This window comes from Ranitomeya imitator, chromosome 4, assembly GCF_032444005.1.
Source record: "Ranitomeya imitator isolate aRanImi1 chromosome 4, aRanImi1.pri, whole genome shotgun sequence".
In the NCBI taxonomy this organism is placed as follows: domain Eukaryota; kingdom Metazoa; phylum Chordata; class Amphibia; order Anura; family Dendrobatidae; genus Ranitomeya; species Ranitomeya imitator.
The window spans coordinates 324,224,569-324,252,154 of NC_091285.1; the positions used below are offsets into that span (position 1 = coordinate 324,224,569).

Genomic DNA, 27,586 nt, shown 5'->3' on the forward strand with positions numbered 1-27,586 from the left:
CATCTTACAGATGAGCCTTTTCTGAGGTGGCTGGGGGCAGATGTTTTTAGCCAGGGGGCCAATAACCATGGTTCCTCTCTAGGCTATTAATATCTGCCCTCAGTCACTGGCTTTCCCTCTCTGGCAGAGAAAATTGCGTGGGAGCCCACACCATTTTTTTCTGTGAATTAACCCTTTAATTTAACACCTAGAGCTCCAAAATTTTACACACACACTACTAACATTATTAGGGAGGGATATATAAAAATAAAACAGAAATGCAATGGTTTACTGTGTTTAAACCATGTCTCATATCCTATTGGGTTTGGTAATGGTTTAGCAAAAGCCGACATATGATTTACCGAGTTTTCTGCTATCTACCTCTGTAAGAAATATATATATATATATATATATATATATATATATATATATATATATATATATATAAAAATATATATATATATATATATATGTGTAGAAAAAGTGGAACAGCACCAGTAAAAATACCTTAAAGCGTGCACGCTTCCCTCCTGACCAGCATTTCAATGGCCTTTCAGACAGTAAACAAAAAGGGAAACAGCACAAAAAGATATAAAAGTGAGGACTTTAATGCCCTGTGGCGTGGCAACATTTCAGATAAAACAAATCCTTTCTCAAGGAAAGTCCTCTTTTTTACATCTTTTTGTGCTGTTTACCTTTTTGTTTACTTTCTCTCTCTCTCTCTCTATAATGTTTTCACGAATATTTGAGCCCATGACTCCATTATGTGTCCATTTTGCAAGCCGGCAAGAAAATCTCGCCATTCAGATGCCATACGGATACTTTTTTGAGAAAAATCGCATCCTCGCATTGCACACGGATCACTGTTCATGAAACATTTGTGCCATTCTCGTCCGTGTAAAACGGACCAATATTTTATATGTTGTGTGTGACTCCAGCCTAAGTCCAAGTTCAGTAAGTGGTTAAAACAGTTATCCAACATTGGACAACCCCCTACTTAATTAAATGAGGGCCCTGTAGAAAATAAAAACAGTGTATACTACTCTCCCACAGTGACGCTGTTCCAGTGACGTTGGTGCTGCTGTTCCTGGTGGGAGATGTGACATTGTATGACGTGACAGCTGCAGCCTTTTCTATTTCATCAGAATGGATGTCTACTTGATGTAATATTAATGAGCTGCAGCCAATCAGGAGCTTTAACTGGCTTTAGTGACCACGTGCCATAAAAATGTCAGGTTACCAGCTGGAAACAGCAGGGCCGACATCACTGTAACAGTGAAGCTGTGAGAAGCGAGCATACATCGTTTTTATTTTTCATGGGGCACTGAATGAATCCCCTTTAACATATATTATTTTCTGTCTAATTTAAATGACACTTCAGGCCAGAAGCATGACCTTTTATAGGTCTCCTGACCTATAAGCATTTCCAATAATGTGATACAAAAGCAGCCTTGCAATTATCGTATTATATAAAACTGTGTACTTACAATTGCTCATTTTGCCTTTCTACCCAGGTAGTTCTTCTCTTTTCTCCATGTAGAAACAGGGAGTCTTTTTTTCCCTGCATTTATCATACCCCTCTTCCACTCCTGATCCATCTGCTTCCTCCTCCCTCCTGCCAGGGAATTTTGCAGTGACTTATGACTCATACAGGGAAAATTGACCCCCTGTTTCTACATAGAGCTTAGAAAGATTCGGCTCATCAGTTTTTAATTATAGGATATCATACAAATAAAGGAAAATAAAAGAATTAGCTGGGTAAAAAGGCAAAACGAGCAATTATAAGTACACAGTGCTATATAATATGATTATTGCAATATATTAAGAGGATGAAAACTTTGATGAGAGGGCTTCTTTAGCATATCTAGTCACTGCCACCCTAGACCACCAGGGATGTAGATTATGACCTTCACTGTGCTTGATCAGGCTGCCATATACCTTTATGTTATGTGGCCCTATATGTCTATGTAATAACTACCGTATATTTATATTTATTTGATATGGTTCTATATTGCCTGGCAGAAAGGGAACCAGTCCCAGGTCTCTCTCTCTACTTGTCCTAATTAATGACTACAATTGCTAAGAGAGAGCATTGACTGCTACTCTAGCATGTGGTATTTTTTTTTTTAACTAAAATGCACAGTATGAAATTTTAATTACAGATTTCTAAAAAATAACACGCCATTATGCAGTTGGGATTTTGTCCTTTCTAAATCTATGTATTAAATAGTAATTAATAGAAATTTTTAAAAGCAAATTTTCTTCAATATGTGACTACTGACTACAGCATTCATTGAGAGAAAAACAAGTTGAAGCAAGATGTAAAATTGTGCATTCCAACATCACATAATTCAGACCAGAGAAGTGGATAAAGTCAGAACAGCAATACTGTCATGTGCATACTTCTCTTTTAGAAATAACAAATATCATACATATATTTCTAAATTAAGAAAAACAATGATGGCAGCATTGACTGCTGATTTTTTCCCCCGGTCATGCACAATGTGAGGAATAGTGGACTATAGCCAGTTCGCTGTGAGGTTGGCAGGGATACAGACTGAATGGCACAAAACTGGCACTGACGTTACGCTGATCACTTTTAAATAAGGAACAAATATGCATGGCAATTGGAGACAGGCAAAACAGCTTTAGGAGACCATATTTATTTCCAAAGCGGAGACAAAAACTTGGCACACACTCTCTCCTGCTCATCTTTTACTAGATATTGTACCAGTTGGTTCTTGTCAAGAGAAACTCCAGAATAGGGTATATATGTTAATTAAACATAGTATCTTATATTCTAAAAAAACATGCAGAAATCATTCAGGTTCAAGTGAAACAATTTTCCAAATCCAGATTCCTATGCCAGTTGTATCACAATAGGGAAAATGATAGATCTGCTTCTTTTTTGTCCTGAATGAGTCCCACATCAGTTCACAGGCAGTTTAGCTTTCGTAGAGCCCATGGATAAGGTCTAACACAATTTCTAGGGGAGCAGGCAAACTTTTGGGGGCACGTACAAACATCAGTTATGGAGTGGCAAAATCCACACCAAATTGTACGGATATCCTTTGAAAATGGTGCTGATAGAATGCAAATTATACCCTTTGCATTGAATAGTGTGAAATCGGAAACACAGATCAACATGGGTTACAAATAAGCTTGCGCTGTGGACTGTAGAAGAGATTTCATAAAACCCATATCTTGTTACTATACTGCAGCAGATTTTCTGTCCTGAATATCCAGAATAACAATCCTCTGTGTATATGCCCCTGTGCATGTAACCTTTCTAATTCTGAAAAGTGGATTTTAATAGTATGTAAAAGAAGTAGGTTACTAGAGATGGGTGGATCCCAGGATGTTTGGGTCAGGTGGGTTCGGCCAAACAGTTAAAAAAAAAAAAGTTTGGGTACCAGAACAGTACCCGGACCCGAACCTGGAGCCCATTCACTTGAATGGGGGGCCAAAATATCCAGTGTTTGCCACACAAACATTGCTTCTGATTGGCGGTAAAATCATTACCGCCGATCAGACAACCACGGTTCTCACGCTGTCAAATGACAGCACAAGCCTGCAGCTGTGATCGGAAGCAAAAAGTTCACCTCTGGTCACTGGCGTTGGCTGAAGAGACTACTGCTCCTGTGTTTGGTGTACATGCCCGAACAGTAGTTTTTTGGTACAGAAGCTACTTTATCGGTTGGGTTCGCCCATCTCTATAGGGTACGAAATGGTTTTAAAATATCAAATAGGAATTATGTAACCACTATCCTATTACATTTAAAGGAGTTTTCTGTGACTTTTATATTAAATCCTTGGGATAGGTCATCAATATCTGATTGGTGGTAGCACGACATCTCTGCCAGTCAGCTGTTCCCAATGGCGGTCAGATGTGTTGAGTTGCCGAACTGCACTGCACAGTTCCAGTAATGGAGTAGTGGCCTCGTCTGGGTACTGCATATCTTCCCTGTATTTGAATCAATAGGGGGCCCGACTGTGGCCTATATTTAATAGACCGAGCTGTGCTGTAGAGCTCCGAAACCCAGCACATTCAGCCACGGCTGCCAGGATCAGCTGGTCGGTGGAGGGTGTTGAATGTCCACATATGTTATACTGGTTACCTATCTCAAAAGATAGGTCAATAATCTAAAAGTCTTAGGCAAGATTTTTAATTCATTGTAAAACACAAACCAGTAAACATAAAAGGGAATACACCAGTAGTTTTATGCTAATAGATTTTATAGTAACAACTAAAGGGCTATGAGACCTTCAGATTGATAAAGGGCAGATGTGTCAGGAAGCACACTCTGCATGATAAACATCAGTTTCCTCCTGCTGATTGGCAAAGGGGATTACCTGACTAACTGCATTACATGGTGTAGTAATGTCATTTTCCACATCAGGAATTAAAGTTCCTATAAATTAATATGTTTATATAAGAAGTCTAACGTAAAAACCTTAAAAAGACAAAGTTTTGCACAACACAAGGGTTGTGCCAAAGGTTTCCAACATTTTTTCGACCGTCCTGAGCTGGGGCAGGATGGTGGTGTGGCATCACATGCCATACAGTTCATGATCAGTAGTGGCATATCTTATTCCAGAAATATTACACCTGTCCCTGTCTGGAGTAAGATTTTTTTGGAAGACACACTGAGTTGTACACTGTACACCAGTGATAAAATGAGACAAATTCATTAAGTAGCATGCACCTCTTAATGACTCAGGTGCATCTTACTCCACAATGCCGCATCTTTGAGACTGGCATGTACAATGCCAGACTTAAAGAGGTTGTCTACTACTTGGACAACTTCTTGTCATACTCCTTGCTTGGCCCCATAAAATAATAACGGTTATACTCACCTCCCGCGGCAACGCTGTGCCGGCGGTGTCGGCACTCGTGGTCCTGGGGCTCTGGTGCAGTTATTTTCACACGTGACGCTTGCACCCAATCAGTGCTGGCATTTCTATCCCTGCCTCCTGTCGAATTGAGCATGAAGAGGAAGTCAAAGATCAGCTGCAGCCCAGACTTCCTCGTGTTCGATTTGTCTGAAGGCGGGGACAGTGACACAAGTGCTGACTGGGTGCCGGCGTCACGTGTCACAACCGCATGAGAGCCCAGGGACCACAAATGCTGACACTGTGCTGGGATGCGAGGTGAGTATAAGCTTTTTTACTTTATGGGTGCCAAACATTTTGATCAAGAAGGAGTTGACCTACTAGTGAACAACCCATTTAATGAATCGTGGCCTCAGTGTCTATTTATTTGGTGCTATTGGATCCACTAACACAATGTTTCTCAACTTCGGTCCTCAAGACCCACCAACAGGTCAAGTTTTCAGGATCTCCTAAGGTACCTTCACACATAACGATTTCGTTAACGATATCATTGCTTTTGTGACATAGCAATGATATTGTTAACGAAATCGTTAAGCGTGACAGCGACCAACGATCAGGCCCCTGCTGGGAGATCGTTGGTCGCTGGGTATGATCAGGACCTTTTTTTGGTCACTGATCACCTGCTGTCATCGCTGAATCGGCATGTGTGACGCCGATCCAGTGATGTGTTCACTGGTAACCAGGGTAAATATCGGGTTACTAAGCGCAGAGAAGCGCTTAGTAACCCGATATTTACCCTGGTTACCATTGTAAAAGTAAAAAAAAAAAAAACAGTACATACTCACATTCCGATGTCTGTCACGTCCCCCGGCCTCCACAGGGTTAAAACTGCTTTCGGCAGGAGCGCTGCTAATGCACACGCTGCTGCCGAGAGCTTTCCCTGCACTGTGTCAGCGCCGGACGGCCGTAAAGCAGAGCACGCGGTGACATCACCGCTGCTTTACGGCCGGCGCTGACACAGTGCAGGGAAAGCTCTCGGCAGCAGCGCGTGCATTAGCAGCGCTCCTGTCGAAAGCAGTTTTAACCCTGTGGACGCCGGGGGACGTGACAGACATCGGAATGTGAGTATGTACTGTTTGTTTGCTTTTTACTTTTACAATGGTAACCAGGGTAAATATCGGGTTACTAAGAGCGGCCCTGCGCTTAGCAACCCGATGTTTACCCTGGTTACCCAGGGACTTCGGCATCGTTGAAGACAGTTTCAACGATGCCAAAGTTGTTCCCCGGATCGTTGGTCGCTGGATAGCTGTCTGTGTGACAGCTCCCCAGTGACCACACAACGACTTACCAATGATCACGGCCAGGTCGTATCACTGGTCGTGATCATTGGTAAGTCGTTTAGTGTAACGGTACCTTTAGTATTGCACAGGTGATAATTTCATTTTCTGCTCCAGCATTAACTCCATTACCTATGGAAATCCTGAAAACATGGCCTGTTGGTGGGTCTTGAGGACTGGAGTTGAGAAACACTGCACTAACAGAACATTATGTGTGCATTACAAGGCAGCCGTATCATATAAAGGAGATAAAGTCTCTTAGAACATTATTCCAAACAGTACATAATATAAAAGCTGTCAATGGCAAAACACTACAATTAATTTGGCGGTAAACATGCACAGTGCATTCTAAACTAATATGATATATAACAAATCTATTAAAACACATTTAAGAAATATTACCTCAATATAAGGAATGATTTTGCAAGAGAAATCCTCCAGCAGCCACTTTTTTGTTAGTTCATGAAATATTACCAATGGGAGGCAGAAGAAAATTATCAAAAAATCCCAAAAGGCCAAATTTGCCAAAAGTGAGTTGGATATGCTTCTCATATAATAGTTATGGCAAACTATGCACATAACAGCCATATTACCCATAATCCCAATAACAAATATAATGATGGATAAGCACATGACTGCATATGCCCCATACGAATCTTCTGTTAAAGGGTAAAATGGATTCTTAATGTGAAGCTTTTTATTTGTTGCGTTTTTTGGTACTAAAGCTTGATTAGCTTCCATATTATCGGAGAACACTTTCAAATCATTGGTAGCATAGGGTACCGATCCATTTAACGACAATGCATGTGGTTCTGTCTCTTTTCCAACATTGGAACTCTGCAAAGTTTCATTCAAATCCACCAATAGTTTTTTTTCACTGTTTGTTTTATTTGAGCTGTCATTTCCTTTCTTCCACTGCCGTTCATATGCTTCCCTTTTATGTCTTGCACTGATATATACCATGGCAATGTGATCCTTAGGATGCTGCTCAGGTGTTTCAGCCTCATACCTGGTTTCCATGGCTGTGATGCTCAGTTTTCTATGCTCCTTGGGAAAGGTTTCAGATGGCATATTCGGTGCAGGTGTTCTCTGTCCTTGTTTGCCATTTTGCTGATGTGAATTCTGTTCAATCAATGCAGAATCTATAGGCTTGCTTAAGCTTGGGTGTAAAAATTTGCAAATAATGCTTCTTAGACCCCCACCTGGGATAGACTTCTCGTCAACAGTTTGACCCTTTGTCCTTTTAGAATTAACTTTGTCCAGAAAAGGAGATGGATCATGGCACCAGGTTGCGCCATCTTCATATTTCACCTTTAGATCATCTTGCAATTCATGATTACTCACTATTGATGCTCCAAAAAATAAAAAAGATGTAGTATAAATTGGTAAGAGCATGTTTAAAAGAAAACATACAGTTAAAAAGCAAGAAGGAAATCGCTGGTTCTGTGCATGTCACCTGATTCCACAGTGCCAGACAAAGCAGTGAGAACAGACAGAGAAATACCAGGGTGTAAATAAATTACGCACTCCTTGGAGTAAAGTTTCACCTCTGAAACATGGTAAATGACACCGCAATTCAATGAGTGGAAGTCATTCCAGCATCAGTGCACAAGCTGTCAGGAGAAAAAAGTTCAGGTTGCCAATGCTGTACATTCATAGAAATACCAGGGCTCCACCCTAATTGTGCCACTGTCTTTGTAAGAACTGTTCGCTATTCCCTGGCTGCTCATTTAAATGTTCTTTCAGAGCTTCATTGCAAAGACATCAAGGGATGGCTCTTCCTGCTCCTAATAATCACAAATGAAAATAATCCCTCCTAGGCTCAGAGTAAACAGGTTGCAGAGATGTCATCAGATCAGATTAAAGGCTGGACAGTCAAAAAAAAAGACAACAGGCTTCCATGGCCGGAAAGAGCGAGAAGACTTAACAATTTTCTTGAAGGTTTCCTTGTCTGACTTCTAGAGAGCATAGGTTGAGGAGAAGGTGAAGAAGCCCTGTTGGCCCTCAAGATGCAGAAGAAGAGCCTCTGTTTCTGAAGGCTTCTCCCTGGCTGTACTGCTGCTGTCAGTGAAAAGAGCCCCGCCTGTAGGGTTTACAAGCCTATTCTCTGCGCCTGTGTATGGCTGTAACCGAGACAGCCTCTCTCCTCCCTTCTCTACACTATCTCTCCATCTAATGTCACTCTGAGCAATTATCACACCTTGCTGGGTGCCCTCACATGTATCTGCTTGCATCTCCCACAAGAAAGGTGGCTACTTAAGACCCAGACTGGCATTTTAAAGGCAGTATTTATGCCCTATTGGATTTTTCAAACAAAGAGACCATAATCCTTTACCTCAGTACATTGTAGTAGCACTTGCGGCAGCAGTGCCATTCTCTGTCTGGGCAAAACATAGCCAGTTTTCAGTACTGAAGCTTACACAAAGGCGGCGCAGGAGGGGGAGTGGGGGAATGAACAGAAGCTGTTAATGCTGCAAGTAAGGTCTAGAAGCAGCTGGCTGAATTCTTTCCCAGTAAGTAATACAGAATATCTGCATTGAAATCCAAAATGGTGATACCTTTAACAAATATAACTATAGGATTACAATATTAGTTCTATATTTGGACGTAAAGTTTGACAGTACGATATCATATACTATCATAATTACTTATTACTTATTATTATAGCGCCATTTACTCCATGGCGCTTTACATGTAAGGAGGGGTATACATAATAAAAACAAGTGCAATAATCTTAAACAATACAAGTCATAACTGGTACAGGAGGAGAGAGGACCCTGCCCGTGAGGGCTCACAATCTACAAGGGATGGGTGAGGATACAGTAGGTGAGGATAGAGCTGGTCGTGCAGCGGTTTGGTCGATCGGTGGTCACTGCAGGTTGTAGGGTTGCCGGAAGAGGTGGGTCTTCAGGTTCTTTTTGAAGGTTTCGATGGTAGGCTGATGTGTTGTGGTAGAGGGTTCCAGAGTAGGGGTGATACTTGTGATTACTTGTACTTACTTGTAATTACTTGTGATGAAAGAGCAAAATTGTAATAAAAAAAATTATTTTAAAAAATATAGCTCCTGGCCGAGATTATTAAGTACAGGGTGGAAACAAAACAGCAATTACTATTAACATAGTAACATAGTAACATAGTTAGTAAGGCCGAAAAAAGACATTTGTCCATCCAGTTCAGCCTATATTCCATCATAATAAATATCCAGATCTACGTCCTTCTACAGAACCTAATAATTGTATGATACAATATTGTTCTGCTCCAGGAAGACATCCAGGCCTCTCTTGAACCCCTCAACTGAGTTCGCCATCACCACCTCCTCAGGCAAGCAATTCCAGATTCTCACTGCCCTAACAGTAAAGAATCCTCTTCTATGTTGGTGGAAAAACCTTCTCTCCTCCAGACGCAAAGAATGCCCCCTTGTGCCCGTCACCTTCCTTGGTATAAACAGATCCTCAGCGAGATATTTGTATTGTCCCCTTATATACTTATACATGGTTATTAGATCGCCCCTCAGTCGTCTTTTTTCTAGACTAAATAATCCTAATTTCGCTAATCTATCTGGGTATTGTAGTTCTCCCATCCCCTTTATTAATTTTGTTGCCCTCCTTTGTACTCTCTCTAGTTCCATTATATCCTTCCTGAGCACTGGTGCCCAAAACTGGACACAGTACTCCATGTGCGGTCTAACTAGGGATTTGTACAGAGGCAGTATAATGCTCTCATCATGTGTATCCAGACCTCTTTTAATGCACCCCATGATCCTGTTTGCCTTGGCAGCTGCTGCCTGGCACTGGCTGCTCCAGGTAAGTTTATCATTAACTAGGATCCCCAAGTCTTTCTCCCTGTCAGATTTACCCAGTGGTTTCCCGTTCAGTGTGTAATGGTGATATTGATTCCCTCTTCCCATGTGTATAACCTTACATTTATCATTGTTAAACCTCATCTGCCACCTTTCAGCCCAAGTTTCCAACTTATCCAGATCCATCTGTAGCAGAATACTATCTTCTCTTGTATTAAAGGAGGAGTTAAAATCAAAACTTTACATTGCCTGCAGGAAAACACATTCAATTCTTTCTCAGGTCTACTTAGGTGAAAGTACACTGTGCACGTCATGTCCAGAATATACATGCGCAATACCATATTGGGAAAAACTGAAAAAAACAGTAAAGTGAACTGGATTTTTTTCAAAGTATAATAATAATAATCTTTATAATAATCTTTATTTTTATATAGCGCTAACATATTCCGCAGCGCTTTAGAGTTTTGCACACATTATTATATTTTCCTATTGCCGCTATTCCACTAATTCTGGGACAGTTTTTCTTTTTTTTTTTTCTGTGCCCCTCCATTCCAGAGTCATGTTCCTTGGTAATAAAGGTGTGGTATCCCACAAATTGGCCATTTCCATGGGGTATCGGATGTACAGTGTGTTCCATGCAAATACCGTGATTTCTGTGTTTTGACTTACAAAAACTGATGGAAAATACTGACCAAATGCTGATAGTGTGACCGTAGCCTTGAACTATAAGCTTGGCAGTTTCAGGGATAGAAATATAATTTGCAAACATAGTATATGAAAGGAAAATATTATTTTAAATAGATACTGTATTGTACATTAGGTGTCAAACAGTATAATATATGTATTTGTGTGTAAAGGCATTATATTACACATACCAATGGAATAATTGAGTGGCACAAATAACACTATATTCTGCATAATACAATGGAATTTTCAAATAGGTACACATTATACATAGAAGGATATCTGTGAAAGTACATTGAAAAGCTCAGCACATTCATCAGGACGGATGATTAGAGATGGACGGACCCCTGGATGTTCGGGTCCAGCCGAACAGTTAAAAAAAAGTTTGACTTTGGGTGCCAGAACAGTACCCGAATCCAAACCCCATTCCCTTGAATGGGGACATGAAACATCCAGTGTTTGCCACACTGTTATGTACATGACAGCGTGGCATACACTGCCTTTGACCAGTGGAAAAATGATTACCGCTAGTCAGACAGCCGCGGTTCCCACGCTGTCAAATGATAGCGGGAGCCTGCAGCTGTGAATGGAGGTAAAAAGTTTACCTCCGGTTACTGGCGTTGGCTGATGGGACTACTCTAATATCAGAGAAAGAAGGCAGCGGCTGATTGGAGTATTCATTATCCAATGCCTGCGCTGTAAAGAAATAGTAATAATAAGGAAAAAAATGGGTTCCCTTGTATTTTTGATAACCAGCCAGGCAAAACTCACAGCTGGGGGCTGCAACCCTCAGATGTCAGCTTTAGCAAGGTTGGTTATCAATAGAGGTATCCCCATGCCGTTTTTTTAGAATTATTTAAATAAATAATCTTAAAAAATGGCTTTGAGTCTCCCCCATTTTTGACAACCAGACAAGCTAAAGCAGACAACTGGGGTCTGATATTCCCAGGCTGGCAAGGAGCCATGGATATTGCCCCCTCCCAGCCTAAAAATAGCAGCCTGCAGCTGCCCAGAAAAGACTCATCTATTAGATGCTCCAATTCTGGCACTTTGCTCCTCTCACTTGCCCTGTGGCGGTGACAAATGGGGCTCATATTTGTGGGGTTTATGTCACCTTTGTATTGTCCAGCGACATCAATCTCATGGCTTAGTAATGGAGAGGCGTCTATGAGACACCTATTCATTACCATTACTAATCCTGTAGTTGTATTGTAAATAAAAACACACAGCCAGAATAAAGTCCTTTATCTATCTATCTATCTATCTATCTCTATCTATATATATATATATATATATATATATATATATATACAGTACAGACCAAAAGTTTGGACACACCTTTTCATTTTTTTAAAGATTTTTCTATATTTTCATGACTATGAAAATTGTACATTCACGCTGAAGGCATCAAAACTATGAATTAACACATGTGGAATAATATACTGTTAAGGCTAGCAGAACGCACCGAGTAAATAGAGATGTTTATTGATATTGGTGCGTTCGCAGCCCGGGGTCCACCGTGCAGGAGTACCTGCTGCTAGCAAACGGCGGAGCTATATGGCGGTATAGACTAACTCAGTTAATTCACTGAGTAGCCGTGAAAGGAAAGCACTGTGCCCTGTTAGACTCCACAGAGGCACAGGCTAACTGCCCAAACAGAGAGCAGTCAGTGGTCACACAAACACACAAAACTCCTCGCCGGAGGAGCCAGCATTCTAGGAGCTTATTTCAGCCGGGTCCCTGAATACACTCAGACTCAATCTCCTTGCCGGAGGAGCCAGCATTCTAGGGGCTTATTTCAGCCGGGTCCCTGAACACACATACATGTGACCACACTGGCGCAAAGCACATAACAGAAGACAATACTAGCGCATGGCCGTGCGGTCATGCGCAGTTTATATAGTTGCAGCACAGGAAACTGCTACTGAAGCTTTTGCCCTTTCAGGACCTTCCAGAAGGACCAATGGAAAGTGCTGCAGTACCTGAGCATGTTTTGCCCTTTCAGGACCTTCCAGAAGGACCAATGGAATGTACTGCAGCACCTGAGCATGTGACCGAACATGTGGCCCTCGACCTCCAATGGGAGACCCTGCCCTGGGCATGCTCAGTGTGAGTAAACAAGGACTTAGTCCCAGAGAGGCTCGCTCGCCGCAGATCAGTGCAGGGTACCATAGGAAAGCCAGAAAAGGCAGTAGTGACCCTATGCACCGAATCAGCCCCAGCGAGACGCTGGGAGCGACGTCTCCGCTGAGCAGAGCCCACTGCGGCCGATACCGCATGGGAGACCGCAGCAGACACGGATCGAGATTCCCCCTGTGCAGCAGAGGAAACTCGACTCCTAACATATACTTAACAAAAAAGTGTGAAACAACTGAAATTATGTCTTATATTCTAGGTTCTTCAAAGTAGCCACCTTTTGCTTTGATGATTGCTTTGCACACTCTTGGCATTCTCTTGATGAGCTTCAAGAGGTAGTCAACGGGAATGGTCTTCCAACAATCTTGAAGGAGTTCCCAGAGATGCTTAGCACTTGTTGGCCCTTTTGCCTTCACTCTGCGGTCCAGCTCATCCCCAAACCATCTCGATTGGGTTCAGGTCTGGTGACTGTGGAGGCCAGGTCATCTGGCATAGCACCCCATCACTCTCCTTCTTGGTCAAATAGCCTTTACACAGCCTGGAGGTGTGTTTGGGGTCATTGTCCTGTTGAAAAATAAACGATGGTCCAACTAAACGCAAACCGGATGGAATAGCATGCCACTGCAAGATGCTGTGGTAGCAATGCTGGTTCAGTATGCCTTCAATTTTGAATAAATTCCCAACAGTGTTACCAGCAAAGCACCCCCACACCATCACACCTCCTCCTCCATGCTTCACGGTGGGAACCAGGCATGTAGAGTCCATCCATTCACCTTTTCTGCGTCACACAAAGACACGGTGGTTGGAACCAAAGATCTCAACTTTGGACTCATCAGACCAAAGCACAGATTTCCACTGGTGTGATGCCCATTCCTTGTGTTCTTTAGCCCAAACAAGTCTCTTCTACTTGTTGCCTGTCCTTAGCAGTGGATTCCTAGCAGCTATTTTACCATGAAGGACTGCTGCACAAATTCTCCTCTTAACAGTTGTTGTAGAGATGTGTCTGCTGCTAGAACTCTGTGTGGCATTGACCTGGTCTCTAATCTGAGCTGCTGTTAACCTGCGATTACTGAGGCTGGTGACTCGGATAAACTTATCCTCAGAAGCAGAGGTGACTCTTGGTCTGCCTTTCCTGAGGCGTTCCTCATGTGAGCCAGTTTCTTTGTAGCGCTTGATGGTTTTTGCCACTGCACTTGGGGACACTTTCAAAGTTTTCCCAATTTTTCGGACTGACTGACCTCCATTTCTTAAAGTAATGATGGCCACTCGTTTTTCTTTACTTAGCTGCTTTTTTCTTGCCATAATACAAATTCTAACAGTCTATTCAGTAGGACTATCAGCTGTGTATCCACCAGACTTCTGCACAACACAACTGATTGTCCCAACCCCATTTATAAGGCAAGAAATCACACTTATTAAACCTGACAGGGCACACCTGTGAAGTGAAAACCATTCCCGGTGAATACCTCTTGAAGCTCATGAAGAGAATGCCAAGAGTGTGCAAAGCAGTCATCAAAGCGAAAGGTGGCTACTTTGAAGAACCTAGAATATAAGACATATTTTCAGTTGTTTCACACTTTTTTGTTAAGTATATAATTCCACATGTGTTAATTCATAGTTCTGATGCCATCAGTGTGAATGTACAATTTTCAGTCATGAAAATATAGAAAAATCTTTAAAAAATGAGGTGTCCAAACTTTTGGTCTGTATTGTATATGTATGTATATATATATATATATATATATATATATATATATATATTGTGATGCAGTGACCCCTGTGACAGCTAGGGGGTGCTGTGAATGCTCTTTGGGATGTGCATGGAGGCATATCTATTGTGATAATCGTGGTGAAACAGTGACTGGCTGTGTTGTGAATGGCCGATATGTGTCGCAGAGGGAGTCTGCGTAGTAAGTCTGATGCAATGTTGTTGTTCTAGGACCTGAAGTCCCTCAAGAGTGTATATGTATGGTGTAGTGGTAAGGGAGGTTTACTAGGCTAGTTGTGTGAGATGGGCGGGACAAACTAGCCACACATCCACACTCCCATCCAGGGGAGTGGTTAAGGGTATATAATGTGACCAGGGTGTGGATCACATGGTTCCCTGTGTGGTTCCAGTGGAAGGTCCTGGAGAGCCTGTGTGTTGGGAGGTCCTGGGAGTAGGACCGGATCCCTGAATAGCACACTGAACCACCTGTGTTGAATTTCCTGGGAGTAGGAGTTCTGAATAGCACATGGTGGGGCTTTGGACTTGCGGGTGGCCTGGGGTGTTGGACGAGGTCCTGAATAGCACCTGGACAGGTAACATGTGCGGTTCATGTGGGGAAGCTACCATCCTTCGGTGGCTCTGGACTGACTGATGTGTGCCGGCCAGGCAAGTTGGTGAACGCCGTAAGGCAGCTTTCCCGGAGGAGTGGACTGACGAGGAGTCAGCAGGTGGAGCAGGAGCTCCCGTCAGGTACCTATACAGACTGTTGGTGCTTGTGATGTTCTATGAACTGTGTGGTCTCCCACGGTGACTGAACGGAGTGAGGTTCGGCGTGTTTAGAGGCCGCGACCCAGTGTCATATGCGCGGTGTGTGACTTGGGACATTGGTGAAGTGTACGGCGTACGGACACCCATGGTAACTAGACGAAGTGAGAGGTCCAGCATGTTTAGTGTCTGTGAGACAAAGCCGTAAATGTGAGTTCAAGCTGTAAATGAAGTGTTAAGATAAAGCTGCAAGTTAATATCACCAGTTGGTGCCTATTCTGTTCTATGGAATGTATAACATGAACTGTGCAAACCCGGTTTATGACAATTTAATAAACTGTATGGACTGTTTGTTTGGAAAAATCGTGCCTGACTACGTTAATCCCGTGCCAAGCGAGTGTCCCCCAATACACTTAGTGAGAGCAATCTTACAATATATATATATATATATATATATATATATATATATAATGCTCGAGGGTGTTGGATTGTCCTGGGATGGGCTGGAGTCCTGCAAGCACCTGGTAAGAGTGTGTGTCCTGGAATGGTCAGAGTTTTGGATTGTCCGCGGACAGACTGGAGTCCTGTAAGCACTTGGTTAGATCATGGACTGATGGCCTGTGTGTTGGAAGCGCCTGTGACTGGTCTTCCTGGAAGCGCATGGAAAGGCTGCATCTACAGAACCTGGGATGATTTCTGTGTTGGGGAAACTTCAGTTCCTACTGTGGGTCTGGACTATCCGAGGTGCCCTGGTCACAAGGATGGTGATACCAGTGAGGCAGTTTCCCTGTAAACCAGCACTGGCAGGAGTCAGTGTGTGGAGCCGAAGCTCCTGTAAGGTAACTCCAGGTAACAAGGGGTTACGGGCAGACACGGATCTGCCATTGGAACAGACTATCGGTGGTTAATGTGTTTCATTGATATAAATGATGAACTGTTTGTGTTATGGTTTATGACGTTTAATAAACCGGAATAGACTGTTTTTGTGGAAAAATCGTGCCTGTATGCGTTATTCCCGTGCAAAGCGAGTGTCCCCCAAGACCCGAAGTAAGGGAAACGCTACAATATATATATATATATATATATATACATACATACTAGATGGTGGCCCGAGTCTAACACATCGGGTATTCTAGAATATGTATGTAGTTTATTTATGAAAATTTAAGAATAATGCAATGAATACACAGGATTTTCCGGGTAAAATATATACATTATCATTAAATTTTATTGCACACTGAACTTAAAACAACAGAACAAAATTATTAAAGGGACTCTGTCACCTGAATTTGGCGGGACTGGTTTTGGGTCATATGGGCGGAGTTTTCGGGTGTTTGATTCACCCTTTCCTTACCCGCTGGCTGCATGCTGGCTGCAATATTGGATTGAAGTTCATTCTCTGTCCTCCATAGTACACGCCTGTGCAAGGCAATCTTGCCTTGTGCAGGCGTGTACTATGGAGGACAGAGAATGAACTTCAATCCAATATTGCAGCCAGCATGCAGCCAGCGGGTAAGGAAAGGGTGAATCAAACACCCAAAAACTCCGCCCATATGACCCAAAACCAGTCCCGCCAAATTCAGGTGACAGGTTCCCTTTAAACAGATCATCAAAATATATAAACCATTACATGAATATCTAACTGTATTTAAATAAATCATCAGATGAAAGAAGTACATCAACACTATATTTGTTAACAATATCAACCCAAAATATTTTTGTACACCACATTGACGGACAGAACATGTTCAGTCAAACGTGTGTGAACTATGTCACACTGTGATTGACAGAACGTGTTCAGTAAAAGTGACTGAACTACTTGGCACTGTGACTGACAGAACTTGTTCAGTAAACGTGACAGAACTACATCACACTGACAGAACTTGTTCAGTAAACGTGAGTAAACTATGTCACACTGTGACAGACAGAACTTATTCAGTAAACGTGAGTGAACTACGTCGCACTGTGACTGACAGAACTTGTTCAGTAAACATGACAGAACTACGTGGCACTGTGATTGACAGAATTTGTTCAGTAAATGTGACTGAACTACGTGGCACTGTGACTGACAGAACTTATTCAGTAAACGTGAGTGAACTACGTCGCACTGTGACTGACAGAACTTGTTCAGTAACCGTGACTGAAGTACGTGGCACTGTGACTGACAGAACGTATTCAGTAAACATGACAGAACTACGTGGCACTGTGACTGACAGAACTTGTTCAGTAAATGTGACTGAACTACGTGGCACTGTGACTGACAGAACTTGTCCAGTAAACGTGACTGAACTACATCACACTGTGACTGACAGAACTTGTTCACTAAACGTGACTGAAGTATGTGGCACTGTGACTGACAGAAATTGTTCAGTAAACGTGAGTGAACTGTTATGACCTGGTGGTCAGGACAATAATGGACCTGGTGGTTAAGAGCACACGGAATGACCTGATAGTTACAGATAATAAAGGACGAGCTCTGGGACCTGGGAACTCTGCTGACCGCAATCCCTAATCCTATCAAACACACTAGAAATAGCCGTGGATTGCGCCTAACGCTCCCTATGCAACTCGGCACAGCCTAAGAAACTAGCTAGCCCTGAAGATAGAAAAATAAAGCCTACCTTGCCTCAGAGAAATTCCCCAAAGGAAAAGGCAGCCCCCCACATATAATGACTGTGAGTAAGATGAAAATACAAACACAGAGATGAAATAGATTTAGCAAAGTGAGGCCCGACTTACTGAACAGACCGAGAATAGGAAAGGTTACTTTGCGGTCAGCAAAAAAACCTACAAAAAGACCACGCAGAGGGCGCAAAAAGACCCTCCGCACCGACTCACGGTGCGGAGGCGCTCCCTCTGCGTCCCAGAGCTTCCAGCAGGCAAGACAACAATAACAATTGCAAGCTGGACAGAAAAATAGCAAACCAAAGAAATACAAGCTGGAACTTAGCTACTGCTGGGAAGACAGGTCACAAGAACGATCCAGGAGTGAACTAAACCAATACTGGAACATTGACAGGTGGCATGGAGCAAAGATCTAAGTGGAGTTAAATAGAGCAGCCCGCTAACGAATTAACCTCGTCACCTGTGGAAGGAAACTCAGAAACACCCACCAGAGGAAGTCCATGGACAGAACCAGCCGAAGTACCATTCATGACCACAGGAGGGAGCCCGACAACAGAATTCACAACAGTACCCCCCCTTGAGGAGGGGTCACCGAACCCTCACCAGAGCCCCCAGGCCGACCAGGATGAGCCAAATGAAAGGCACGAACCAGATCGGCAGCATGAACATCAGAGGCAAAAACCCAGGAATTATCTTCCTGACCATAACCCTTCCACTTGACCAGGTACTGGAGTTTCCGTCTCGAAACACGAGAATCCAAAATCTTCTCCACCACATACTCCAACTCCCCCTCAACCAACACCGGGGCAGGAGGATCAACGGATGGAACCACAGGCGCCACGTATCTCCGCAATAACGACCTATGGAACACATTATGGATGGCAAAAGAAGCAGGAAGGGCCAAACGAAATGACACAGGATTGATAACCTCAGAAATCTTATACGGACCAATGAAACGAGGCTTAAACTTAGGAGAGGAAACCTTCATAGGAACATAACGAGACGACAACCAAACCAAATCCCCAACACGAAGTCGGGGACCCACACAGCGCCGGCGGTTAGCGAAACGTTGAGCCTTCTCCTGGGACAATGTCAAATTGTCCACCACATGAGTCCAAATCTGCTGCAACCTATCCACCACAGTATCTACACCAGGACAGTCCGAAGACTCAACCTGCCCTGAAGAGAAACGAGGATGGAAACCAGAATTGCAGAAAAACGGCGAAACCAAAGTAGCCGAGCTGGCCCGATTATTAAGGGCGAACTCAGCCAATGGCAAAAAGGACACCCAATCATCCTGATCAGCAGAAACAAAGCATCTCAGATATGTTTCCAAAGTTTGATTAGTTTGTTCGGTTTGGCCATTTGTCTGAGGATGGAAAGCCGAGGAAAAAGACAAATCAATGCCCATCCTAGCACAAAAGGATCGCCAAAACCTCGAAACAAACTGGGAACCTCTGTCAGAAACGATGTTCTCCGGGATACCATGTAAACGAACCACATGCTGGAAAAATAATGGCACCAAATCAGAGGAGGAAGGCAATTTAGACAAAGGTACCAAATGGACCATCTTAGAAAAGCGATCACAAACCACCCAAATGACCGACATCTTTTGAGAGACGGGGAGATCCGAAATAAAATCCATAGAAATATGCGTCCAGGGCCTCTTCGGGACCGGCAAGGGCAAAAGCAACCCACTGGCACGAGAACAGCAGGGCTTAGCCCGAGCACAAGTCCCACAGGACTGCACAAAAGAACGCACATCCCGTGACAAAGACGGCCACCAGAAGGATCTAGCCACCAAATCTCTGGTACAAAAGATTCCAGGATGCCCAGCCAACACTGAACAATGAATCTCAGAGATAACTCTACTAGTCCATCTATCAGGGACAAACAGTTTCTCCGCTGGGCAACGGTCAGGTCTATCAGCCTGAAATTTTTGCAGCACCTGCCGCAAATCAGGGGAGATGGCAGACAAAATTACCCTTTGAGAATACCCGGCGGCTCAGGAACACCCGGAGAGTCAGGCACAAAACTCCTTGACAGGGCATCAGCCTTCACATTCTTAGAGCCCGGAAGGTACGAAACCACAAAATCAAAACGGGAGAAAAATAACAACCATCGAGCCTGTCTCGGATTCAACCGTTTGGCAGACTCAAGATAAGTCAAATTCTTGTGATCTGTCAAGACCACCACGCGATGCTTGGCTCCTTCCAGCCAATGACGCCACTCCTCGAATGCCCACTTCATAGCCAACAACTCCCGATTGCCGACATAATAATTACGCTCAGTGGGCGAAAACTTTCTAGAAAAGAAAGCACATGGCTTCATCACCGAGCCATCAGAACTTCTTTGCGACAAAACAGTCCCTGCTCCAATCTCAGAAGCATCAACCTCAACCTGAAACGGGAGCGAAACATCTGGCTGGCACAACACAGGGGCAGAAGAAAAACGACGCTTCAACTCCTGAAAAGCCTCTACAGCTGCAGAAGACCAATTGACCACATCAGCACCCTTCTTGGTCAAATCAGTCAACGGTTTAGCAACAGTAGAAAAATTAGCGATGAAGCGCCGATAAAAATTAGCAAAGCCCAGGAACTTTTGCAGGCTCCTCACAGATGTCGGCTGAGTCCAATCGTAAATGGCCTGGACTTTAACAGGGTCCATCTCGATAGTAGAAGGGGAAAAAATGAACCCCAAAAATGAGACCTTCTGAACTCCAAAGAGACACTTTGACCCCTTCACAAACAAGGAATTTGCACGAAGGACCTGGAACACCATTCTGACCTGCTTCACATGAGACTCCCAATCATCCGAAAAGACCAAAATATCATCCAAATACACAATCAGGAATTTATCCAGGTACTCTCGGAAGATGTCATGCATAAAGGACTGAAATACTGATGGAGCATTGGAAAGCCCGAATGGCATAACCAGGTACTCAAAATGGCCCTCGGGCGTATTAAATGCTGTTTTCCATTAATCGCCTTGTTTAATACGCACAAGATTATACGCCCCTCGAAGATCTATCTTGGTGAACCAACTAGCCCCTTTAATACGAGCAAACAAATCAGATAGCAACGGCAAAGGATACTGACATTTGACTGTAATTTTATAAAGAAGGCGGTAATCAATACAAGGTCTCAAAGAACCATCCTTCTTGGCCACAAAAAAAAAAACCCTGCTCCTAACGGTGATGACGACGGGCGAATATGGCCTTTCTCCAAGGATTCCTTTATATAACTCCGCATAGCGGCGTGTTCTGGTACAGATAAATTGAACAATCGGCTCTTAGGAAACTTACTACCAGGAATCAAATTAATTGCACAATCGCAATCCCTATGAGGAGGTAGGGCACTGGCTTTGGGCTCATCAAATACATCCCGATAATCTGACAAAAACTCTGGAACTTCAGAAGGTGTGGATGACGAAATAGACAAAAATGGAACATCACCATGTACCCCCTGGCAACCCCAGCTGGACACAGACATAGATTTCCAGTCCAATACTGGATTATGAACCTGTAGCCATGGCAACCCCAAAACGACCACATCATGCAGATTATGCAACACCAGAAAGCGGATATCCTCCTGGTGCAGGAGCCATGCACATGGTCAATTGGGTCCAGTACTGAGGCTTATTCTTGGCCAAAGGCGTAGCATCAATTCCTCTCAATGGAATAGGATACTGCAAGGGCTCCAAGAAAAAACCACAGCGCCTAGCATACTCCAAGTCCATCAAATTCAGGGCAGCGCCTGAATCCACAAATGCCATAACAGAATAGGATGACAAAGAGCAAATCAGAGTAACAGACAATAGAAATTTAGACTGTACCGTACCAATGGTGGCAGACCTAGCGAACCGCTTAGTGCGCTTAGGACAAACGGAGATAGCATGAGTGGAATCACCACAGTAAAAACAGCCCATTCCGACGTCTGTGTTCTTGCCGTTCAGCTCTGGTCAAAGTCCTATCACATTGCATAGGCTCAGGCACATGCTCAGATAGTACCGCCAAATGGTGCACAGCTTTACGCTCACGCAAGCGTCAATCGATCTGAATGGCCAAGGACATAGACTCATTCAGACCAGCAGGCATGGGAAACCCCACCATGACATCCTTAAGGGCTTCAGAGAGACCCTTTCTGAAGATTGCTGCCAGGGCACATTCATTCCACTGAGTGAGCACAGACCACTTTCTAAACTTCTGATAATATATCTTCGCTTCATCCTGACCCTGACACAGAGCCAGCAAGATTTTCTCTGCCTGATCCACTGAATTAGGTTTGTCATAAAGCAATCCAAGCGCCAGGAAAAACGCATCAACATCACGCAATGCCGGATCTCCTGGCGCAAGGGAAAATGCCCAGTCTTGAGGGTCACCACGTAACAAAGAAATAATGATCTTTACTTGTTGAACAGGGTCACCTGAGGAGCGAGGTTTCAAGGCAAGAAACAATTTACAATTATTTTTGAAATTCAAGAACTTAGATCTATCACCAAAAAACAAATCAGGAATTGGAATCCTAAGCTCTGACATCGGATTCTGAACCACAAAATCTTGAATGTTTTGTACCCTTGTAGTGAGATTATCCATCCAAGAGGACAGACCTTGAATGTCCATGTTTACACCAGTGTCCTGAACCACCCAGAGGTAAAGGGGAAAAAAAGAGACAAAACACACTGCAAAGAAAAAAAAATGGTCTCAGAACTTCTCTTATCCCTCTATTGAGATGCATTAGTACTTTGGGCCACCTGTACTGTTATGACCTGGTGGTCAGGACAATAATGGACCTGGTGGTTAAGAGCACACGGAATGACCTGATAGTTACAGATAATAAAGGACGAGCTCTGGGACGTGGGAACTCTGCTGACCGCAATCCCTAATCCTATCAAACACACTAGAAATAGCCGTGGATTGCGCCTAACGCTCCCTATGCAACCTGGCACAGCCTAAGAAACTAGCTAGCCCTGAAGATAGAAAAATAAAGCCTACCTTGCCTCAGAGAAATTCCCCAAAGGAAAAGGCAGCCCCCCACATATAATGACTGTGAGTAAGATGAAAATACAAACACAGAGATGAAATAGATTTAGCAAAGTGAGGCCCGACTTACTGAACAGACCGAGGATAGGAAAGGTTACTTTGCGGTCAGCAAAAAAACCTACAAAAAGACCACGCAGAGGGCGCAAAAAGACCCTCCGCACCGACTCACGGTGCGGAGGCGCTCCCTCTGCGTCCCAGAGCTTCCAGCAAGCAAGATAACAATAACAATTGCAAGCTGGACAGAAAAAAAACAAACCAAAGAAATACAAGCTGGAACTTAGCTACTGCTGGGAAGACAGGTCACAAGAACGATCCAGGAGTGAACTAAACCAATACTGGAACATTGACAGGTGGCATGGAGCAAAGATCTAAGTGGAGTTAAATAGAGCAGCCCGCTAACGAATTAACCTCGTGACCTGTGGAAGGAAACTCTGAAACACCCACCAGAGGAAGTCCATGGACAGAACCAGCCGAAGTACCATTCATGACCACAGGAGGGAGCCCGACAACAGAATTCACAACAGTAAAAGCCTACCTTGCCTCAGAGAAATTCCCCAAAGGAAAAGGCAGCCCCCACATATAATGACTGTGAGTAAGATGAAAATACAAACACAGAGATGAAATAGATTTAGCAAAGTGAGGTCCGACTTACTGAACAGACCGAGGATAGGAAAGGTTACTTTGCGGTCAGCAAAAAAACCTACAAAAAGACCATGCAGAGGGCGCAAAAAGACCCTCCGCACCGACTCACGGTGCGGAGGCGCTCCCTCTGCGTCCCAGAGCTTCCAGCAAGCAAGACAACAATAACAATTGCAAGCTGGACAGAAAAATAGCAAACCAAAGAAATACAAGCTGGAACTTAGCTACTGCTGGGAAGACAGGTCACAAGAACGATCCAGGAGTGAACTAAACCAATACTGGAACATTGACAGGTGGCATGGAGCAAAGATCTAAGTGGAGTTAAATAGAGCAGCCCGCTAACGAATTAACCTCGTCACCTGTGGAAGGAAACTCAGAAATACCCACCAGAGGAAGTCCATGGACAGAACCAGCCGAAGTACCATTCATGACCACAGGAGGGAGCCCGACAACAGAATTCACAACAGTGAACTATGTGGCGACCAATCAGCGACGCGGAATTTCCGTTACAGACAAACTGTCCACTTAGGAAGCAACACTGTTTGACAATTAATTTCACATGCTGGTGTGCAAATGGAATACACAACAGATGGAAATTATTGGCAATTAACAAGACACAATAAAGGAGTGGCTCTGCAGGTGGGGACCACATTTCAGTACCAATGATTTCCGGCTGATGTTTTGGTCACTTTTGAATGTTGGTTGTGCTTTCACACTTGTGATAGCATGAGATGGACTATACAACCCATACAAGTGGCTCAGGTAGTGCAGCTCATCCAGGATGACACATCAATGTGAGCTGTGGCAAGAGGGTTTGCTGAGTCCGTCAGTGTAGTGTCCAGAGGCTGGAGGCGCTACCAGGAGACAGGCCAGTACACCAGGAGACATGGAGGGGGCCATAGGAGGGTCAATAACCCAGCAGCAGGTCCGCTACCTCAGCCTTAGTGCAAGGAGGAACAGAAGCACTACCAGAGCCCTGCAAAATGACCTCCAGCAGGCCACAAATGTGCAGCGTCTTCACAAACGGTTAAAAACCAACTCCATGAGGATGGTCTGAGTGCCTGACGTCCACAGATGGGGGTTGAGCTCACAGCCCAACACCGTGCAGGATGTTTGGCATTTGCCACAGAATACCAGGATTGGCAAATTTGCAACTGGCGCCCTGTGCTCTTCACAGATGAAAGCAGGTTCACACTGAGCACGTAAGAGTCTGGAGATGCCGTGGAAGTGGAGAGCGATCTGCTGCCTGGAACATCCTCAGCATGACCGGTTTGGCAGTGGGTCAGTAGTGGTCTGGGGTGGCATTTCTTTGGAGGGCCGCACAGCCCTCCACGTGCTCGCCAGAGGTAGCCTGACTGCCATTGGCACCGAAATGAGATCCTCAGACTCCTTGTGAGACCATATGCTGGTGCGGTTGGCCCTGGGTTCCTCCTAATGCAGGACAATGCCAGACCTCATGTGGCTGGAGTGTGTCAGCAGTTCCTGCAAGATGAAGGCATTGAAGCTATGGACTGGCCCGCCCGTTCTCCAGACCTGAATCCGATTGAACACATCTGGGACATCATGTCTCGCACCATCCACCAACGTCACGTTGCACCACAGACTGTCCAGTAGTTGGCAGATGCTTTAGTCCAGGTCTGGGAGATCCCTCAGGAGACCGTCTGCCGCCTCATCAGGAGCATGCCCAGGTGTTGTAGGGAGGTCACACAGGCACGTGGAGGCCACAAACACTAATGAGCATCATTTTCTTGTCTTGAGACATTTCCACTGAAGTTGGACCAGCCTGTAACTTCATTTTCCACTTTGATTTTGAGCATCATTCCAACTCCAGACCTCCGTGGGATATTAGTTGTGATTTACGATGATCATTTTTATGTTTTATTGTTCTCAACACATTCCACTTTGTAATGAATAAAGATTTACAACTGGAATATTTCATTCAGTGATATCTAGGATGTGGGATTTTAGTGTTTTTTTGAGCAGTATATATATATATATCGAACATACTCGAGTATAAGCCGACCCGAGTATAAGCCGGGGAACCTAATTTTACCACGGAGTATAAGCTGGGTATGCATTGTCTCCTCATCCCCATCCTGGTATGCATGGCTCCCCTGTCTGTCATTGTATGCATGGCTCCCTGTCTTTGTATGCATGGCTCCCCTGTCCCTGTCATTGCATGCATGGCTCCCTTATCCTTTTTATGCATGCTTCATATTTAAAAACAAACATTCTATTCACCTTCCTGCGCTCCGATGCATCATGTTCTGGTGGCAGCGCCTCTGTCTTGCGGCCGAGTGATCATGTGGCCCCGCTCATTAAGGTAATGAATATGCACTTTCTTGCTTATGGGAGTGGAGAGACGTGCATATGCATTACCTTAATGAGCGGGGCCATGTGATCGCTCGGCACAGGAAGAGCTGCTGGCGCCGGAACCAACAAGATGCAGTGCCAACGAGGAGGCGCCGGTAGGATATGTGCTGGAAGCCGGGGGCTGCGGCTGACACTGTGCGCTATTACAGCAGTGGCACAGACTTTAGCCACAGCTGCCAACTCCTGCTTCTGTGACCCAGTGCTCCGCCAGTCGCCCCCCTGCCAGCTTCTGGGACAATTGGCTCGTGTATAAGCCGAGGGAGGCATTTTCAGCACAAAAAATGTGCTGAAAAACTCTGCTTATATACAAGTATATACAGTATACACAAATGACAGAGCAGACATGGAGGAGCCTCATCTATTACGTTATATATACACTACAGTTCCAAAGTTTAGGGTCACCCAGACAATTTTGTGTTTTCCATGAAAACTCATACTTTTATTAATCAAATGAGTTGACAAATGAATTTAAAATCTAGTGCAGACATTGACAAGGTACGAAAAAAAGATTTTTACTTGAAATAATTTTCTCTTTCAAACTTTGCTTTCGTCAAAGAATGCTCCCTTTGCAGCAATTACAGCATTGCAGACCTTTGGCATTCTAGTAGTTAATTTGCTAAGGTAATCTGGAGAAATTTCATCCCATGCTTCCAGAAGCCCCTCCCACAAGTTGGTTTGGTTTGATGGGCACTTTTTGCATACCATATGGTCAAGCTGCTCCCACAAAAGCTCAATAGGGTTGAGATCTGGTCAATAGGGTTGAGATCAGAATACCAGCTGACTGCTTCTTCCCTAAATAGTTCTTGCATAATTTGGAGGTGTGCTTTGGGTCATTGTCCTGTTGTATGATGAAATTGGCTCCAATCAAGCGCTGTCCACAGGGTATGGCAGGCGTTGCAAAAAGGAATGATAGCCTTCCTTATTCAAAATTCATTTTACCTTGTACCAATATCCCACTTTACCAGCACCAAAGCAACCCCAGACCATCACATTCCCTCCACCATGCTTGACAGATGACGTCAGGCACTCTTCCAGCATCTATTCAGTTGTTCTGTGTCTCACAAATGTTCTTCTTTGTGATCCAAACACCTCAAACTTGGATTCGTCAGTCCATAACACTTTTTTCCAATCTTCCTCTGTCCAATATCTATGTTCTTTGTCATGATCCCAATGGCAGGGGATCACAAAAGGACAAGCACAAAAACAAAACAAGCTCTAGGGTGATGGAACCTGAGCTGACCGCGATCCTGAACCTAAACACACAACTAGCAGTAGCCGGGGAACGTGCCTACGATGATTCCTAGACGTCTCGCGCCAGCCGAAGGATTAACTTCCCCTATAAGAAGAAACACAGACCTCACTTGCCTCCAGAGAAACACCCCACAGAAATAGCATCCCCCCACATGTAATAACGGTGAAATGAGAGGAAAGCACATACGTAGTTATGAAAATAGAATCAGCAAAAATGAGGCCCGCTAAAGCTAGATAGCAGAGGATACAAAAGTGAATTGCGCGGTCAGCGAAAAACCCTTCAAAAAACCATCCTGAAATTACTTGAACTCATGTGCCAACTCATGGAACATGAGGAGTAATTTCAGCCCACTAGAGCAACCAGCAGCAAGGAATCACATATCTGCAAGCTGGACTAAGACAAAAATTAAGCAAAA

The 27,586-nt window shown here is 44.0% G+C and overlaps 1 protein-coding gene across 1 annotated transcript in view; it reads right to left on the reverse strand.

Moving 5' to 3' along the window:
• GPR37 (G protein-coupled receptor 37) overlaps nt 1-8,507 on the reverse strand; it is a 130,619-nt gene extending 122,112 nt beyond the window's left edge. Inside the window, exon 1 of the mRNA XM_069764909.1 lies at nt 6,552-8,507. Coding sequence (XP_069621010.1) covers nt 6,552-7,544 — 993 coding nt within the window. The 5' untranslated portion in view covers nt 7,545-8,507. The remainder of the gene's footprint in view (nt 1-6,551) is intronic.
• Between the last annotated feature and the right edge of the window lie 19,079 nt (nt 8,508-27,586).